The 20993-nt window shown below is 39.7% G+C and overlaps 1 protein-coding gene across 2 annotated transcripts; it reads right to left on the bottom strand.

Moving 5' to 3' along the window:
• Positions 1–954: 954 nt before the first annotated feature.
• Positions 955–6604, bottom strand: med8 (mediator complex subunit 8). 2 transcript variants are annotated; one of them, XR_014538059.1, is made up of 8 exons: positions 6466–6604; positions 5787–5908; positions 4249–4393; positions 3995–4135; positions 2879–2966; positions 2373–2609; positions 1749–2266; positions 955–1684 (listed from the first exon to the last, which is right to left on the bottom strand). XR_014538059.1 is itself a non-coding variant. In XM_083570004.1 (7 exons), exons 1-7 carry the CDS (start codon positions 6469–6471, stop codon positions 2196–2198), a joined length of 810 nt encoding a protein of 269 aa, XP_083426130.1. In that variant the 5' UTR covers positions 6472–6604; the 3' UTR covers positions 955–2195. The 2 variants fall into 2 exon arrangements, 1 of the variants encoding a protein (XP_083426130.1); XM_083570004.1 differs by having other exon boundaries at positions 955–2266.
• Between the last annotated feature and the right edge of the window lie 14389 nt (positions 6605–20993).

Here is a 20993-nt window from a genome sequence, read left to right as displayed (position 1 = left end):
TTCATGTAAAATCAAATATATCGTAATTTCCGGACTATTAAGCGCATCCAAATATAAGCCGCATGCACTGAATTTGACAACGATTTTTATTTTGAACATAAATAATCCGCACCTGTGTGTAAGCCGCAGGTGTCTACATTGAATCAAATGAACTTTACACAGGCTTTAATGAAAGACAGTGTCTGTTACACGGCTTGTATTTAAACAGTAGCCTACCAAGAAAGTCATTGTTCACTGTCTTCCTCCTTCATTTCACAACTATTTCTTTCGGGAGTTTTTCTTTTGGCATCGTCGTGTGTTTAAAAATCACCATCGGTGAAGCTTTTCTCCCGATGACGTGCAGCTCAGAACACAGGTGAAGTGCGTTTTTTCATGCCCGGTTGTTTTCAGCGTGACGAATGATTCGCATTTTCTGTAGACAGACCGAGTGAGCGGCAGATCAAACGTCAAAGGAACATCATCCATATTTATGATGTGGTGCGGCTCGATTCAGTGGGAGCGCATCTGATTTAATATAAAGAGTTTAAGTTCCGCAATTTAATTAGTCTAATGTTATGGGGCTCGGTTTTTGGCTTGAAGTTTGTGAAACCGGGAAAAACCCAGGAAAAATCCATAAATTAGCCGCTTCATTGTTTAAGCCACGGGGTTCAAAGCGTGGGGAAAAAGTAGCGTGTAAATAAAGCATGTATTTGACTGGCTTAAATTGTGTTGCTTACTTTTTATTATTTGTATTTATACAATTGTTTTTTTCTCATGTTAAGCATCATGATAAGATACTTTATTCAATTAAGGTTTTATTACTACTTCTACATAAGCCCAATTCACACACCAGACCAAAGTTTAAAAATGATAACAGGCACGTGTGAAAACATTTACACACATAACAAATGTGCTAAACATAAGATAAATAAAAACACATGCTTCCCAAACACACGGTAAACAGTTACATGTCGGGTCAAACAAATGGAGTCTTTATTAAGTTAGAACAAGCAAATAAGATAGTTGTACAATAGTCAGCTTACTGCTAAGGTTTACATAGTTACTGATACAAATGAATGAATGATTGATAAATCACATCAAAGACATTTTAAAGGTAATTATACTGCCATTTAATATTGGTTACTGAATTATTTTGGCTGATGGTTTCAAAATAGAAATACTGTATTGTATTTTATTGCATTATACAATACATGCACCTTCCCTATTATGCCAGTTTATAACACAGAAGGATAATAATGGCAGAGTAACAAGATGAATTACTAGAGGAGACTGTGCTGTAAAGTTTAGAAGGAACTTTTAGACGGTCATTCTTTTTCGTTAGAGCCATTAACTATTGGTATACTTCACCCACTAAATTTATGACTAGTGCAAATTATTCAACATTTAAATATTAAATACACTGTATTGCCAAAAGTATTGGGTCACCTGATCATAAGTATAGTATGTGATTTTTGAGCATTTGCATTCCACATTTAGTCCCAATTTGCTCTTATAATTCCCTCCACTCTACTGGGAAGATGTTCTACTAGATTTTAGAGTGTGCTTATGAATATGTGTGTTCATCAGCCACAAGGGAATTACGAAAGGCAGGTAGTGATGTAGGTGAGGTGAGGTAAAGAGACCTGGGGTGCAGTCAGCGTTCACATTCATCCCAAAGCTGTTCAGTAGGGATGAGATCAGAGCTCTATAGCAGGCTACTCAATATCTTCCTCTCCAAAGCATGTAAACCAGATCTTTAAGGAGCTCACTTTGTGCACAGAGGCATTGCCATGCTGGGACAGGTTTGGGTTTCCAAATTCAAGTGAATGTAAGATTTTATTATAGTGCATCTAAAGACGTCCTGTACAATTGAGTGCCTCCAGCTTTGTGGAAAACAGTTTGGAAAAGAACCACATAGAGCAGGACCGGTCAGGTGACCTAATACTCTTGGCAATATAGAATATAAATTAAAGAAATGGTTGAAAGCCAATCATATATGTAATCATATGTAATTTTTTTTGGATACTGCCATTATTATCATTAGCAGGTGTTATAGTATGTAATTGTAAATGTTACTGTATGTTTATGAAGGATAATATTGTGTATATTATTTCTGAATTTCAAGAATTTCAAAAGGAGAAAGAAGGTAATTGTACACAGTGTTTATTAAAGAACAAAACATTTATATACAGATATTGCAGATGCTCAAGCAGAAGTTATCGGTTGTAAGGATGCATTGATGCCGAGGCTGACTTGATATTTGTTTTAATGCTGCTTGGCATTTTTCCTGAAAAAACAAAACAGAGCAGCATTAGGAACTTTGTGGTGTGCAAGTGTGTGTGTGTGTGTGTGTGTGTGTGTGTGTGTGTGTGTGTGTGTGGCACGTCTCCTACCAGGCTGGCCAGGCTGCTGTTGTGCCACAGATGCTCCTATGCCCGCCTGATGTCCAGGAGCCCCAGCGATGGTGACCTGCTGCAGTGTGGGTCCTCCTGACATCATGGCTTGTCCTGGATGTCCAGGAGCCACTGAAGCAGGTGGTCTGCATTTGGACAAGCCTTTACCGAAGCCAACTGCTGCCACCAGGGCGTTCGTATCGTTTGGGTTAAACCACTGTTTGTTCTGGCGCATAGCTGAGACACAGAAAGATACAACAAACATACAGGGACAAGATGGGATATAGTGTAATTGCTTTAACTGTATAAAAATGCAGCAACACAATACAGTGGCTGTATTTTTAAACCTTAGTAAAAATAAATAAATAAATAAATAAATAAATAAATAAAATAAAAGCCATTAACTGTAACATTAACTGTAGTTATTTACTGACCAAGTCCAAGGACAGTTAATGTTGGGATACAAGGATACAACAACTGAGACAAAGACAAACATAAACAAGCACCTGAAGTTTCGGATTCTCTTTCGTCTCGAGGGTTGTTAAGCTTCTCCAAAAGGCTTGAGCAGAGTTTGTTCAGAGTCTGTATATGTTTCTGTTTATACCAATAACAATCACAATTAATGTCATTCAGAAATCAATATAGGGATCCATAAATTCTGTAATTTAATGATGTAAATTAAAAGACATAAATATTCAATATACACTGTTTAAAAGTGAGGAAAAGACAGAAAACCGATGTTAATGTGGATGAAGATTTAAAACGGTTCCAATATTCAGTCAATATTTAGAGGCACTTCATGAGTTGAACATCATAATTGGTAAATGGTCAAATGTTTGTGACTTGTACAATGATGATTTCAGATTAAGTTAGAAATCCTGACGGATTAAATTCTGCCACCAATGTCCTAAAACCATTACAACACCTAATATTTGGGAAGCAGAGATTAAATCCTGTGGTGAAAAGCTTGGTGAGGGACTTGATAAAATATTGGGTTCTGGTATAATTTGCATATATCTAGATTTGATGCATAATTATGAAAATAAGAAAAGTACTTATGTGAAAAGTTAAAATACATTGTTTGATTTAAGGACACCTGACCCTCACAGCCATATATGGTTCTTCCCCAAACTGTTGCTGAGATAGAGGTCTACAAATGTATAAGATGAACTTAAATACTGTAGCAATAAGACTGTGCACAACATGGGTTCCATGAGGACAGGGTTTGTGAGGGTTGGCGTAAAGGAACTCATGTGACCTGTACAGAGCCCTGACCTCAACCCCACTTAAAGCCTTTGATGAAGTGTGATGAAATCTGAAATCACTCCCTGAGTTTACTAAGGCTATTCGTTGGTGGAATTAACAAAAACCCTACAGCCACACTCTAAAATCTAGTGAAAACGCTTCCAAGCAGAGTGGAGGTCATTACAACAGCAAAAGGGGAATAAATCTAGAAGGAGACTTTTAAAATGCAGGTGTCCACATCTATATAATATAGTATTTCTAGTGGTATGATAATAATAATAAGAAGAAGAATTTAAGGGCTAATCCAAGCTTTTGAAAAAGAGTGTAAAGGTCTGACATTAACACCCAGATTAGGTGATTGTAGTTAGTGTGATTACCTGAGCTAATTCCTGCCCAATCCTGGCAGCTTCTGCACTTAGTTGTTTCTCCTGCTCTTCAACTTCTGGGTCAGGTTTGGTCCTCAGATGGTCCGGTACAATCTCATGGCTAAACACTGGAACACGCTGCTCTGTCAGTTTCTGGATTAGCAGGAGAATAAGCGCAGGATGTAATTTAGATTAATAAAAAAAAAGCAACTTTATGCTGTTTCAGCTGTTCTGATTAGAAGAGAATGAAGGTCCCTGATACTAACTGCCAGCTCCTCGTCTCTGTCAGGTGACAGCAGGAGGGGAATGATAACCTGGTTCCGGTACGATGGTGTTTTCTCATTACGTAACAGCTTGTTGATGGTATTTAGCTGCCCAGACAAAAGTGCAAAGTTGTCCAACACTGAGGGCCTGCAAAGAATAAAACACACCAATATCAACATCAATAATCACAGACAAGTAAATAAAAAAAGACAAAAAAAGAGGAACATGACATCCATTCTTTTTGCAATTCCAAAATGTCACACTTAAATTATTCCTTCTCCTAAGGAATTTAAAGGAGTGTACACTGCCCACCAATATTTGCCACCTTTGGTTAACATGATGGTAGAAAAGGAAAAAAAAAAAAAAAAGAAACAAAAAAAAAAAAAGAAAGTTTTATAAGAAAAAAAAATAAAATACATTTGATAAATATATATGTGGCACCAAATTTGTTTAGAGCACCTGGGTAACTTGGAACAAAAAACTGTTCGACCATAACTTCCTCTTTCATAGGGGTATAAATGGGTCTTACCTCTTGACAATTACACAATGTGTTAAGAGCAAGGAATACAGCTGTGATGTATGACTAAAGCAGATTGAACTTGAAAGTGGCTACAAGAAAATGTATTGGAAATACAATACAATTTCTACCACAAAGGCAATAATTAAGAAGTTAAAGTGTACCGGAAGTGTTATGAACCAACATGGAAGATGAATCTACATCGTACTATAAAGTGCGTTAAGATTTTTTTGTGTGTGTACAAAAAAAAAATCTCCACAGATAACAACTGGAGAACTGCATTAGTTAATTGCATCTTGGGGTCAGAAAGTCTCCAAATCCATAATCCACTCAAAAATCCATATTAAACTCAAAGTTATTCAGTTTGGAAGACACTACTGGAACGTCAAAAGGGCACAGATATAGTCAATACCTCAAAACACCTCATACCCATAGTAAAAAATGAAATAGTTTGGACATTTTGTTAGAGATAAATAGAGTCAAATCTAAATAGAAATTATTTGAACGCCTGACTGTCTCTGCAAAAAAAAAGCTTAAAATAGTTTAGTTACTATTGTACTAGACTGTAAAATTTTGCACAAAAAAAAACCCCAAACAAAAAACAAAACAAAACATGAACAAAAGAGCAATAAAGGTTCAGATTTTCGTCCAGCAATTATTTGAATTTAAGTGTTTCATAATAAAAAGGTAGAGGGAAAAGTGCATTAGGGGTTTCCAACATCAGATCTATTAAATGACATAATATAAACATGATACATTTTGTCTATTCTGCATTGTGAAAGACCAATAATTAAAATGTTGTTTGTCAATAGAAAAGTTTAAAATCTTACAGGTAACATGGATGCTCTTAATCTGACCCTCACAAACACTAAACAGCAATTTTTATTCAAACTTCTTCATTAGACAGGATTTTTATTCACCATAGTTCACAACTGAAACACTGCTTTTCACATGTACACCTCGAAACAACAAAATAAAAGATTCTGTCCTACACAAATGGTTCATATGGTGGAACGTACATACCAGGCCATTCGATCATATTCATTTTCCAGCTTATAGATAAAGCTTTGTAGAGAATTCTTCAGATGTGCAACTCGAGAAATCAAAGACTCCACAGAGGCTTCCAGCTGCTTCTCTTCTCGTTGCTGAAAACAACACATGAACAGATATATATATATATATATATATATATATATATATATATATATATATATATATATATATATATTAGAGAGAGAGAGAGAGAGAGAGAGAGAGAGCGAGAGATAGATAGATAGATAGAGAGAGATATAGATATATAGATTTTATTTATTTCGTGTCTATTTGTATCTATTATTTTTAATTAAATGTGTTCAAGGGGGTTTCATTAACATGTCAGGATCTCTATAGAAAACCAGTCTACTTGTTTATCTAGCATTTCTTAGTCTGTACTAGTAAACAAACTAAGAAAAAGGAAAATTCATTCATATGAAGAGATACATTTACAAAACCCAAAAACGATATTTGCCGGGTTTTTATTTTTTTTTAACATCTGAATTAAACACTGCATTGCCAACGCAGATTCAATGAAGTTAACGTGAACAAATGCACAGTATATAAAATACATTTAAAGTGCTGCGTGTAATGGTGACACTCATGTTGCTCTGCAAATGTTGTGTGAGAATCCTGAAACTTGAATATGTTAAAAATTGACCCTGCTTACCTGCATATTTACTCAAACGTATAGCGCCCCAAGAACAAACCGGAGGAAGTTTAGCGGAAGTGGACGATTTCTGCACTTGAAAATATGTCCGGGCAAAACAAACGAGCGGAATGTTTCTTCTTCTTCTTTAGCGTTTTTTATACTTGTTGTGAATGTCTATCCGCTACATTTTTTCCCCTTTCAAAGTTTACTAAAACTTCAAATAAAAAACAGGCATTGTTATCATTCCCCTGATAAACACATTTAACAATAAATCCAAGCATCATAAACGCAAGTGAAAAAACAACAATAAAATAAATGATATATAATATATAATCTGTCCCAAAAGGAATTAACCATAGTACTATATAAAAAAAAGATCTTCCAGAGATTCAATATCTTTCACATACATTACTATACAAATTAAATCTCATTGTAAGAATCTAATTACATGGATAAATGTCCTTGATTGTTTTGAAATTAACTTTCTTTTTAGGTAGCAAAGGAAATGGCAGGTATCTAGTTCTAACTTTGAAAGTGTCAGCTTTTGAAAAACTCTTAGATAAAACCTTTCTTTTAACAGGGAGAGGAAACTATTATTCTGTTATTCTGTATATATCTTAAATCCTTGTTTTTACATTTAACATCCAAGTAATTTTAAATGTCAATAAACAAATCAACCAATGAATATTGTAACATTCCTTTAATTGAATTCCTTAAAGCTACAAGAATAGCTTTGACAACTAAAGAAAATTGTCCATACGAAAGATCCAAATTAAACGTTATCTTTATGTAACAGACTTTATTGAATTTTGTTATGCTGTACTAATTCTAGATCGACTGGTGCTCATTGTGTGTGTAATCCATTTTTCCCCTCGGGGCTTGCCATAGATAGGTAAGGAACATGCGCACTTGGGGGTGCTAATGAGTCGTTGACTTCTGGCTGAAGGTTATGCTGTTTTAATAAAGTGGTGAAGAGTTTGGATAATCTTGTTTGTTGTTTTCTTTACTCAATATAAAGTGTTTAGGCGAACCCTACACGAACGCTCGGTTACATTGGTTTCAGCGGTTTTGTTTTGTTTTGTTTTTGCCGTTTACCTGGTTCAGTGTTACCGTGGGTGTTTAATTAGTTAGTTTATAGTTGAAAAGTGCTTAGCTGAGTTAGCACGCGCGGGTTTAGCGTGGGCGCGGCCATCATGTGGTGTAAAGACGAGGATGATTTCTACCCGAGACGGGACCGCGACAGGATCAACAGACACGTGAGAATTGAGTTACCACCGCCGTTCTCCGGTGACGAAAAGCAGAGCTTTCTATGTTGGGCGCGGCAGTTTGAGGTCGCGGTCCGAGCGCTAACTGAGGGAGATGGCGCTGCGTCCTATAATTATGAACTGGTGAGAATTCTGCCGACACGCTTGAGCAACGCGGCATTTCTCTTGTGGGACAGTCTTCCTGCGGCCGTTCAAGCGGATTATACAGCGGTAAAAGAGAGACTCAGGGAGGCTTTCGGGCAGCGACAGTTCATGGATCGTTTCAGAGCCAGTCTATCAGCTCGCCCTCGTGCTCCGCGGGAAAGTTTGGAGGTGTATGCGGTGGAGATCGGCAGGTTAGTGGACGAGGCTTTTCCAGAATATGGGGACAAGGCGCAGAAAGAGGAAAAGTTTCGTCGTTTTGTGGCTGGTCTGGATCCTGTACTCAGAGCTAAATGCCACGAACAAGGAGCAACAGACTTGGAGGAAGCTGTGATAATTGCCGGCCGGTGTGAAATGGCTAGGGACACGATAAAGACTGATTGCATGCCTGTTAATAATGCCTATGGCAATATGGATGGAGTTTCTGCTGTTCACTCTGTGACTGATAATGGAGGACTTTATAGAGCAGTGCATCAGCTAACAGGAGAAATAAGAGATATGAGGCTGGAGCTAAGGCATTTAGGTGAGGAAAACCAAAGACTGAAATCCGGTGCGAGTTCGAGAGCGACGAATGAGTGGAGTGGAGACCGCTCTCGGTCTAATGGTATGTGCCAGTGTGTCTGCGGGGGCCGTGGATGCCAGTCACATGTTTTTGACAGCGCACGGAGGGGCCGTTCACCTGAGACTGAGAATAAAATGTTCCAACGCAGTGATGAACATACACCATGTATGGATGTTCGCGATTATAACAACTCATAAGCTGCCCGCTTCCCTGCTAGACGCAGCCCCAGCCCCGCTCGTAGATGGACCAGTCATGAGGATGATTCAAGGAAAAGAGGCATGCGATTCATGTCTCCTGGCAGAGCAGAACGTCGCAGTGTGCCGGGAAACGGACAGTAGCTGATGTTGCGGCCCAAACACCAGCTGTACTACCTGAGGGCTCTCAGAAGGACAGTGTTAACGATGGCTACTCAGTCCCTGAAGACGTGAATGTTATTTTTAACAGTGGTCAGGAGCTGCTAGTGTCATATGTGAGAGGAGTTATTGAAGGTGTTGAAGTGCAAATGTTGCACTTCAAAAATGGATTCTGGTTCCAGTGTTTCTCTCATGAGTGCAGACTTTCGTATGTCAATTCCAACACTTCGTAATCGGCCGCTGAAAAGGGACTATGTGTCGGCCCGTGCTGTGAATGGACAAATGCTAGATACATTAGGTACTATCACAATAACGTTTCAGCTGGGCACAGAGTTATGGCAGCATGTGTTTCATGTGCTGAGAGACACCACACAAACTGTATTGCTAGGCTGGGACTTTCTATTGAGGAATCATGCTTTATTGGACCTCAGCTGTGCTAAGCTACAACTGCGGGACATCTCAGTTCCTCTCCTTACCAGCAAAGACTTTGATCCCAGGTGCTGCAATGTTTCGCTGGCCGGGATGGCAGTAAATGTAAACTTGTAAAACATCACATCAGAACGGGTGAGCAAGCACCTATTAAGCAGCGTGCATACCGTGCAGCCCCAGGAAAACGGGTTGAGATAGAGAAACAAGTGGCTGGCCTGTTAGCAGATGGCGTTATTGAGGAAAGCTGTAGCCCATGGGCATCACCAGTTGTTTTAGTAAGGAAGAAGTGTGGCGCCTGGTGTTTTTGTGTGGACTATAGACGCTTAAACAGTGTGACTATTAAAGACTCGCATCCCCTGCCTCGTGTGGATGACACCTTAGACGCATTAGCAGGCGCGATGTGGTTTAGCACGCTGGATTTCTCTAACGGTTACTGGCAGGTGGAAGTCGCAGAGGAGGATCGAGAAAAGACGGCCTTTACTACGGGACAAGGGCTCTATCAGTGGCGGCCATGCCAATGGGTCTTTGCAACGCTTCTGCCGCATTTGAACGTTTGATGGAGCTAGTTCTCAGAGGGCTCCAATGGCACATCTGCATGGTATATCTCGATGACATTTTGATTCATAACAAAACATTTGCAGAACATCTGTTGAGCCTCAAGGACGTGTTTTCAAGAATCCAGTCTGCTGAGTTGAGACTGAATCCAGGCAAATGCCACCTTGCCAGAGATCATGTGGTTTTTCTGAGCCATGTAGTCTCTCGAAAGGGTCTCCAGCCTGACCCTAAGAACACTGAGAAAGTCTTGAATTGGCCAGTTCACCATTCTCCTTCTGAGGTAAGAGCCTCTGTGGGACTTTGTTTCTATTACTGACGCTTTGTCAAGGGTTTTTCTAAACTTGCTGCCCCGCTGAACCAACTTGTTGGGAAGAATGTCCCCTTTGTGTGGACTCCTGAATATGAAACGTCATTTAACCATTTGAAAAGTGTGTTGTCATCTGACCCTGTAGTGATATTGCCTGACTTCAGTGTACCTTTTAAAAATTTACACCGATGCGTCCAACTTAGCAGTCGGTGCAGTTCTTGCCCAGGACAGAGATGGACTGGAACGTGTTGTCGCATATGCCAGCCGGACATTGACTTCCACGCAGAGGCGTTGGTCCACCTTTGATCGTGAGTTGTGGGCTGTTGTGTGGGCAGTACGGGAGTTTAAGCATTACATCAGACTTACTGCATTTACCATTATCACAGACCACCGTCCGCTCTTAGCGCTTCGGCGTATGTCCATCGATGACGATCCAACAGGCAGGAGAGGTAGATGGATCCTGGAGCTTGACCCTTTGAATTGGGTCATTGTACACAAAGATGGACATTGTCATGGGAACGCGGATGCGCTTTCTCGCCGCCCTGAGTCGTCCAGCCTGAGTGAGGCGGAGCCGAGTGGTAAGGGAGTACTGGATGTGAACGTGGTGAGTTCTGCTCAAATGGACACTGACATTCCATGTTCCTCTGATGTCTCTGATTCTACTGGTGACGGGGCTGCCGTGGGCTCACTAAGTGATTCGGAAAGCGGGTCTCGTATTAATACGTTGTCATACTCTGTATCGGACATTGGGGCTATGCAGCATGCTGACCCTGATATTTCGACTGTGTTGGGCTGGATGGCTCAATCCATAAAACCGCCCAGGCGGAGGTTACAGGGAACTTCTTGGCGCTTACGTAAGTTCTGGACAGAATTTAATCATCTTTCTATTGTTGATGGACTGTTATGCCGTTCAGTTTTCTGCCCACACACGGGTAAACCGGTGGTTCAAATAGTTGTTCCCTCTGCTCTGGTATCTGACATTCTTTTACAGCTGCATGGTGCACCAGCTTCTGCCCATTTCTCTTCTGAGCGGGTGTGGGAACGGGCGAGACAATTTTGTTACTGGCCTTCCATGTACAAGGATATCAAAGCATGGTGTAAGCAGTGCAAGGCGTGTCAGACGCGGCCTAGTCCTGTTCCAGCCCACCGTGCGCCGATGGGTGGTTCTCAGTCAGTGCGACCATTTGAAAGAGTGGCTATGGCTTACTCTAGCACTCATTTCACTCCTTTCTTCTTGACCCACGGTCGGGAAGCACGAGTTCCCGTCAATGTACTGTTGCCCACCCGTGCTCTTGACTCACAGATAGCAGTGACACATGGCGAGTTTGTTCTTTCACTGCTGATGAAACTGAACTCTGCCTTTAGCGGTGCGCGGATGCATAGTGAGGCAGCTTATGACCGTCAGAAATTGTACCATGACGTTTCCATGCATCACCAACCTTATGATGTAGGTGCCATGGTGTGGCTCCACAACCCGGTGGAGAGTCGCATGAAGCTGGCACCCCATTGGAAGGGACCTTATATAGTTGTGCAAGTCATGGATTCATGTGGTGAACCTGGACTGACTTACCGGATTGTAAACCCCTTTGACAATGCTGAGAGTGCTTAAGTGGTGCATTATGACAGGGTACGGCCGTACACATTGCCCATTTCCCCCTTGTCACAGCCTGGACCATTTCCCATGGGATCTGATGTTTCCGATAGGGAGGACTGTGTTCCTTCCCAAAAAGATCTGGATGCTTTGGCGGACTCACAGTGTTCGGTTGGAAGGCTAGAGCCTAGCTTTAGTAGGACTGGGAGAGTTTGTAGACCCCCTGGCCATTTGCAGGATTTTGTTCTTTATTAATATGACTGTTTTCCTCAGTTTAAGTGGATGTTGTCATATGGTTCTGTGCTTTGTTTTATGTTCATCATACTTTGCTGTTTATGGTCTGTGATTTTTTTTTTTTTTTTACGTATTCTCCCTGATTTTTTTTTTGCATATAAAAGGGGACGTTTATTTTGTGAGGGGGGGGACGTATGTAACAGACTTTATTGAATTTTGTTATGCTGTACTAATTCTAGATTGACTGGTGCTCATTGTGTGTGTAATCCATTTTTCCCCTCGGGGCTGCCATAGATAGGTAAGGGACATGCGCTCTTGGGGGTGCTAATGAGTCGGTGACTTCTGGCTAAAGGTTATGCTGTTTTAATAAAGTGGTGAAGAGTTTGGATAATCTCGTTTGTTGTTTTCTTTACTCAATATAAAGTGTTTAGGCGAACCCTACACGAATGCTCGGTTACATTAATATTATCATAACTTTTCATATTACTCTCGTCCTTACCTAAATACATTTACATTTGCAGCATTTAGCAGACGCCCTTAGTCCAGAGCGATGTACAAAAGTGCTTTAAGTCTCTAGCAATGAATAAATCTACACTGGTACGCTAGATGACAAACTTATTATAAATATAACTCTTGAATGAAGATAGCCAGGGACTCCTCTGTACGGACATCTAGGGGAAGTTCGTTCCACCACCTCTGTGCCAGAACAGAGAAAAGCCTTGAAGTATACTTACCTCTCATTCTGAGAGAAGGTGGTACCAGTCGAGCAGTGCTGGAGGATCTCAGACAGCGTGGTGCAGTGCGAGGTGTGATGAGGTCTCTGAGGTAAGATGGTGCTGGTCCATTTTTGGCCTTGTAGGCAAGCATCAGTTTTATGAATCAGATACGTGCAGCTACTGAAAGCCAGTGAAGGGAGCGCAGCAGTGGGGTGGTGTGGGAGAACTTGGGCAGATTGAACACAAGTCATGCAGCTGCGTTTTGGATCATTTGCAGTGGACGTTTAGCGTTCAGAGGAAGACCTGCAAAAAGCAAAGAGTTGCAGTAGTCCAGCCTTAAAATGACAAGAGACTGAACAAGCACCTGGGCAGCCTGTATGGACAGAAATGTTTGAATCCTTCGGATGTTGTAGAGAAGAAATCGACAGGAAAGAGCCCCATTAGCGACATGTCAGAAGAAGGACAGTTCATTGTCCATAGTTACCCCAAGATTACAAGCAGTGGCGGGGAGAGAGTTATTAGGAGATATTGAGCTGGAGATGAATCACCTGGGATGACCAGCAGTTCTGTTTTCCTGGGGTTGAGTTTTAGTTGATGAGCACTCATCCATGAAGATATGTCTGTCAAGCATGCTGAGATCTGAGCGGAAGCTGTGGTATCTGATGGAGTGAAAGAAAAGATGAGTTGAGTGTCTGCATAGCAGTGGTAAGAAAACCCATGTGAGAATATGACTTCACCAATGGAGTGGGTATAGAGGAAGAAAAGGAGGGGACCTTGTGCTGAGCCTTGTGGGACACCAGTGGTGAGTCTGCACAGGGCAGATGTGGTTACCTGGTATGAGTGAGCTTCCAGGTAGGAAGCATACCATTCCCATGCTGTTCCGCGGATACCGAGGCTCTTGAGAGTAGACAAGAGAGTCTTGTTTTTGACTGTTTCAAATGCTGCTGAAAGGTCCAGGAAGATAAGTACAGATGACAGTTTTTCTGGTCGAGCAGCATGCAGTTTCTCAGAAACCGCCAAAAGGGCCGTCTCTGTGGAATGTGCCGCTTTGAACCCAGACTGGTTTGGATCATGGAGGCTGTTCTGTGAGAGATAGACAGACAGTTGGTTAAAAGCAGTGCGTTTCAAAGATTTAGAAAGAAAGGATAGATGTTAAGGACCCATTGATGATTGTGGAGATGAAGGGCAGGAAATCTTGTGTTATGGTCTAAAGCATAGTTGAAAGGAATGGATCCAGAGGACAGGTGGTGGGATTGCAAGATTGGATGACTTGCAGTATCTCATCTTCTGTTAAGGTTGAGAAGCTTGACAACAAAAGAGTAGTGGATTCCTGGCTGTGTTGTGTAGTCATTGATGGGGAGGAAGTGAAAGTCTGGCAGATTTCCTTAATATTTTATCATAGAAGGAGACAAAGTCATTAGTAGTCAGGGAGGATGAAGCAGGTGTGGCAGGGGGTTGAAGAAGTTTTTTTGAGTTTAGTAGTCAAGGGGCAGAGGAGGTCCATGCTTGAGGCAAGAGATGAGAGAAAAGAGTCAGTAGCAAACTCAAAGGGTAGAGAGGAAAAGGAGTCAGGGTCAGGAAGAGATGAAAGAGTACAGGAAGCTACAGAGGAGGGAGAGATGGAGTGAAGGTTAGAACGGATAAGAGAGACATGTAGTAATAGTTTTTCGGAAGAATAGGAAGAGAGATTGAAAAGGAAACCAGGTGATGATCAGAAATTGGAAGTGGAGTAGCAGTCATGTCTGTAGCTGGGGTAGGGCGAGTGAAAACCAGGTCCAGGACATTTCCTCCCTTGTGTGTTGGAGGGCAGCTGTTAAATGTCAAGGAGAAGGTATTCAGAAAAGTCAGAAGTCAAGATGACTGAAGCTTGTCAGATGGGAGGTTGAAGTCACGAAGAACTTTCAGAGGGGTGCTGTCAGAAGGGAAAGTACTGAGGAGTGTGTCCATCTTTTCTAGGAAGTCTCCAGGGGACCGAAAGTCCACTTGGAGAAAATGACAACAATGTAGAGGTTGATTAGAGAGGTAACTGAAACTGCATGGAATTCAAAAGAAGACATGGTTAGATGAGACAAAGGGAGAGGTGTAAAACACCATCTCTGTGACAACAGTAAACCCATACCACCGCCTCTACTGGTTTCTCTTGGTGAGTACCAAATACACTACAAACTCCTTTGTCAAACCATTATTTATAAATTATAGATTTTATCTGATGTAAAATACACCTGTTGATCCAAATTATAACATTATGTGCAGTCAAATTATGCTTGTACAATATTTTCCAATATAGTAACACCCACACATGAAAATCAGATCATTTTAGCGGCAGTTACAAAAAAAAAAAGAAAAACACTGTGACCAGCAATTTTGCCACAGAGAGAGAGAGAGAGAGAGAGAGAATCAGTTGTAGTGACCCCAACACCTAATCCAATTCTCCCAATAACTAATATTTTTTCAATTAGAAAAACCTAATTCTAAACATATCTAATTTAAAATATATCTGAACAGTGATGGTAATAACAACAAAAAATACTGTATTTTAACTTTAAACTCCTTAAATCTTTTTTATTGGATTTTTTATTGGATAAGTTGAGTACTGATTAGATTAGATCTCAATTAAAATTATATGATGAATCCAAGCCTAGTTTCAAACTTTTATAGAACTCTTTCCTTTTTATAGAACTTTTTTTCTATTTTTTTTTTATAACAGCAACATGAAACATTATTTGTATTATTTATCAGTTGTTTTTTCCCCCTTTTTTCTGTCTAGCTATTGTTCTGTCCATCCTTTAATCTATCTACAGCATTAGTCTCCTGTTTCTCTTGGCAAAAATAATAAAAAATATATCCATGTCTAAAGTATTTGTTATGGTTTTCCCATTGGCCAAGCTCTCTAAATTCCTCTTTCTTTTAGGGGTTTAAGATGACAATTTGAAATGACAATTTCTTTATAGTGTGGAGAAGGAACCCTCACATGATGCTGAAGACACCAATTCCCTGGTCTCTAGCCATAGTCGTTTGCGGTACTAGGAAGCAGTAAATGAGCAGCATACATTACAACATGCTTTGGGTAATTAGCTAATATTGGCTGGGATGGAACGTCGTTATTGAAATCGCTAACTGCTTGAACTGGGCCTGAAACAGCCAGGAGATGTGTCTGCTTTGGGGCACTTATTGAGGACTGAGGAGGAGCAGTGCTTGTGGAGGGTAAACTGAAATTAGCCGTAGCCTCGGATTTGCTAACAGCAGCATCACTACAGGCACAGGCAGCACTAGGCTTGCTTATAGGCTACTGTATACCACACATCGTAATAGCAGTTAAATAAAGTATATTAAAGATGTAACGTCTGTGAAATGAGGATTTGTTAGCTGCTTCACAACAATCACAAACTCAGAAAAGTAGAGACACTTATAAAAATTTATTTTATGCAGGCTGTTAATTCTGAGTGAACATTTAATTCGAGTAATGTTTTGATAGTATGTTATTATTGATTGTTTGTGGAGAGGTTAAAGATGCAGTCACTGTCTTATTCATAGAAGCACTAAAACCCAATGATGATAGACACTATGCGTTCTTAGATAGTCTAATAATAATAATGATGATGATGATAATAATAATAATAATAATATTAATAATAATAATAATAATAATAATAATAATAATAATAATAATAATAATAATAATAATCCTACAGCTTTTGGTGCATGCTGTTTCTCAGTAGAAAACAAATACACACAACTGTGATGTATAACTGCTATTAAATTAAATGAAAATTGTAGCCTATACTTATAGTGTCTAAAAGTGGCCAAAGACAGACATGCAGAGCCAGAACTACGACTACTCCAACTCCCACTACTACAGCAACAGCAATTTATAATGATTATGATGACAGAAGACAGTATGAATGTGTTCAAACCATATTTCCTATCTGACATGTACTCTATTTTGACTCTGTGGGACTTCTGGTGCTCCTTGTTTTCCACAATCTGCTTCAAATCTGGCTTGTATTCAGCTGTGGCTATTTGAAGCAATTCTTTCTCATGTCTGTCAGTGCAATGCTTTGATTTTTCACATGTTCCAGGGCTGATACAATTGGTTCACAATCATAATGTGACCTCAGGGCAAGATGTCTTACAGTGACATACTTCTCACTTGAGGTTTTCTCCCTAAGAGCAGACTTCTCATTTTTAGAAAATTCAGTAATCTCCATTTGAGATGTAGCTTCATCTGTTACAAGTGAGGCTTTTAAACAGTCTGATTAAGCAGCAAAGGAGTTTTTGTTGCTAATTTTGTTGTTTATTCTGTTCGCAACGCTCTGGTGTAGATTTGCAATATGTGTTGTATAGCATGAAACATTCAGTGTTCTCAGAGCTTTCATGCTCAATAGGTGATAAGGTGTACTTGCTTTGATGACTAATGCAAATATTGTTTGTACCATTGTTACTCTATGCATGTCCACCAGAAACACCAATCAAGCAAGTACAGGAAAGTCCTTGTGCTTTTTTTCCAAAAAGAATGCCCTTTAATGCCCTTCGATAAATTGATCATCAGCAAGTGTGACTGCCTTTATAAACGCCTACATTTTACCAGTTTGCTGGTTTACAGCATTCAGGTGTGTTTAAACACAAAGTCATACAGGTAAGGCAGCATTGATCTTAGAGAAGCAATTGTTTGCTCCCCTGAATCTGGGAAGGGTTATAAGGCCATTTTCAAACAATTAAAAGTCTAAAATACTTACTTAATTCTACAATGTGGAACATTATGCACAAGTGAAAAGTGATCAAGACAGGTGCCAGTCTTCCAATGAGTCAGTGTTCCAGCAAACCTACCCTAAGTTCAGACCATGCAATCCTCAGAAAATGTGCAAAGAACCCAAGAGCTGCAGTACATCTCAGACTCTTTAGGTCTCTACATTAAATATGAAAAATCATGACTGTACAATTAGAAAAAGACTGAACAAGAATGGTTTGTTTGGAAGGTTTGTCAGGAGAACGTCTTCTGAACATGTCAGCATGGGTTAGAATTCCAAAACTGCATCTGAACAAACCACAAGACTTCTGGAAAAATGTCCTTTAGACAGATGAAACCAAAGTGGAGATCTTTGGTAATAATGCACAGAGTCATTTATGGCATGTAAATTATTACTTTAAGTGAATCCTGCTAAAGGTGTTTCTACAACATATTGAATCATATGGTTTACTTAGTTTTTCTACACAATGTTTCTATATTTTAGCCTTATTTTTGTAAAAATCAATTCAAAATATTGACAGGGTGTAATATATAGTTCATTCTTGTTTGGCTGTAGTTACCTAATTCTGACCGGCTAAGACCTATCAAGGACCAGATGATTTTTATGTCCTGATACATTAAACCTTAGACTTTAACTGTACAGGCTGTACCTCAATTTTCACATGACTGTATATATAAAACAAATCCTGTGATGATTGCACTCGCTGTCTTCTGCTCTTTTACATTTTAGACATTATTGACTCGATAAAAGAAACAGTATTGTGTATGACAATACAAGACAAACAGCATGATAACAGTTGAGTTTGAACTTGGCCTGTACCTTGGTCTTCTAGTCCGTCCCTGCGTATGCCAGTTTGCAGTTTTTTCATGTCCTGCAGTTACAGTATGTCGGAGCCAGTGTTTGTTTTCTGGTGGTGTGAGTTTAACTTGGCTGGACGCTGCTTTGTCCTCATAATGTCACTTTAGCTAAAGGAAGCCTGAGAGTGCTGACCGCAGGGAGGATGTCCACCCCTGCCTAGGCTCTGTCCACTTTCATTCATTTCCCAGGAGACAACATTTACACACCTATTGACCTACATACACTCTGTACACTGGAAGGAAATCAGTTTTAATTGGACTTCTGAGGTAAAAGAAGCCATCATCAGTGTGAGTGAGTATCTGTCAAAAAAGTTTTGCTCATACTGTGGAAGTCAATTACATATGTACCTTTTATTAAGCTTCACTTTGCATACTTTCCATTTTATGGGCCCCCATTGGTGAGAAGAGCTTCATTTTGAAATCTAATGTAAAGTAAATCTTGCAAACCTTATTAAATAGGTTGTTTTATTTTGGAAAAACATTTTTCGTCAGCATGACAATTAAAAAACCTACAAAATTCTCACACTAAATCTGAATTGAAATAGAATGACTTTTACATAGAATAATTCTGGAGAGAGAGAGAGAGAGAGAGAGAGAGAGAGAGAGAGAGAGAGAGAGAGAGAGAGAGAGAGAGAGAGAGAGAGAGAGAGAGAGAGAGAACTAACCATTAGAGGTCGCCATTGTTTCACCAGAAAATCGGTTTCCACCAAAAACAAATGTTTTTTGGGGGGGGGTTTCAGACAGGAAAAAACGTCATGTCTTAAATTGGAATTTTGATTTTATGACTTTCACAGATAATACTAATATTGTATTATCCTGAAATAACAAAAAAAAACAACATCATTGACAACAATACAAAGTGCTATTGTGGTATTTAAGTGTTATTGTAGTGATTATCATAGTAGAATATTCTTAGACCTTACAGATCTTACAGAACAGTGTCACAGAGTGAATGATGTTAAATCCTATTGTTTTCCTGTTGTTGTGTCATATTTCCCTTTTGCTGTGGCTTTTCCAATCTGGCTCTTATTCCCATGACAGTACCGCATGTACCCATGTCAAAGTAGTAAATGACCTCCTTTGTGCTGCTGAATCTTGGCTTGCAGTGTCCCAGTACTTTTCCATCTGACAATTGGTTTTGTTGCTTTTACTACAATATTTTACTTCAGATCACTGACTGTTGCTTATTTATATGCAGTATTTAGCTCAGATCCTGCCCAATAGACATGCTAGCTGTAGCAGGAACAAATCATATACTGTTATTGTTTGTCAGGGTGTCCCACAAGGTTCATCCTACTAGGTATTAAGTACAGCTATGCTCTGTGTTATATTATTCAATAAACAGAACTTACAGTTGAATAAACTCGAAATCTAATGCCAAGATCAACAGAACCTGCTGCATTGCTCGGGACATTAAACTTATTTCCTAAATATAAACTGTTATAACCCAGCACTCATGTTGTTGACAGTGTCACAGTTGTTCGTGCTAGATAAGATAATTTGAGTATTTCAGTAACTGCAGAGCTCCTTTTTTTATACGTAGCTGTTTAAAATCCAGTGAACAACAGTTTTACATGCACCTTGAGAGAAGACAGGATTATTTCTATTTGCCTATGTTCTGATTTATTTATTTAATCTGTGTTCAAATGTTATGTAATTGCATTTGTCCTGGGTAAGCATGTTAGACTTTAACGATCTTTTGATATATTTACTTGCTTTGTCACTAATGTGACCTGTAACATTCATGCCAATAAAACATTGCTGAATCTATTAATGTAATGTAATTCAATCTAAACTGAAATGATAGGAGACTATGGTACTGCAAATAAATAAATTAATCTGGACAGGTAAAGATTGGAAACCTGTTGGCCAGTTTGGGTGATTCATTTTTGTGGTTATTTGAGTTGCCATAGCCTCCTTCCTGTCAGCTCAAGTCCAATCTCAGGCCTACCAGTGCAGTCCAGGACTCAAAGGACAATGTTGTGTACTTTCTGTGTAATCTCTAGAGAGTGGTGGGTGTGAAAATCCCAGAAGATCGTTTCGGAAATACTCAAAGCAGCCATCTGGCACCCACAGCTATACTATTGTCAAAGTCACTGAGATCACATTTCTTCCACCATTCTAGTACTTAATTGAAAAATTAACCCGGTGCTCGTGACCTGCATGCATTATAAATAAAAGAATATATATATTGGTAGATTCTTATTAAGGAGAGATCATTAGTACACTAAGATGCCTGTATTTGCATATTTTCTAAAATCTCTTTCGAGCTGCATTGTAAAAGGCAGTTTCGAAACTTCATCCAGTATTTTCAGCATCTGGCTTCTTGCACACGGAAAACTGAACCCGAACCTTTGATCAGCACGACAACACTAACCCAAAGCGTTCTTCCAAACATGATCCATATTTGCGTTTCAAAGAGATCAAGTTGTTTATATGGTCTCGAGGCAGTGTATTTTTTTTATTTTTTTTACAAGGTGCTCACTTTGCATAGTGAAAACAATAGTCCACAACACAAAGAGGCTCTAGGCAAATCCAAAGGAACGCCCAATTCTAAAACACCCACATTAACAGATTTGAATTTTAGAAACACTGGCATGATTTCCTTTATTTTCAAAAAAGTGCGCTGGGGTTTTGAACAACATGAAAAGCATTAGTGACACTCAGAGACGTGCGGAAATCTGCCCCAAATGCATCTCTTGCAGGAAAAGCTGCATAAAAGATCAGAGGAATATATTATAGGGCTGTGGGTGGCAAAGGCAAGCTGACACACAGGAAGTTGAGCTCC

Source organism: Silurus aristotelis, assembly GCF_946808225.1.
Source record: "Silurus aristotelis genome assembly, chromosome: 2".
Classification (NCBI taxonomy): Eukaryota; Metazoa; Chordata; class Actinopteri; order Siluriformes; family Siluridae; genus Silurus; species Silurus aristotelis.
This window is presented reverse-complemented; position numbering and strand designations above follow the sequence as displayed.

Bases quoted from the DNA above. Each gene is read 5' to 3' on its own strand.
- med8 (XM_083570004.1), bottom strand. The intron at 4,136-4,248 runs GTTAGTATCAGG...CTGCTAATCCAG, and splicing joins ACAGAGACGAGGAGCTGGCA to AAACTGACAGAGCAGCGTGT. The intron at 2,610-2,878 runs GTGCTTGTTTAT...TCTGTGTCTCAG, and splicing joins AAGAGAATCCGAAACTTCAG to CTATGCGCCAGAACAAACAG.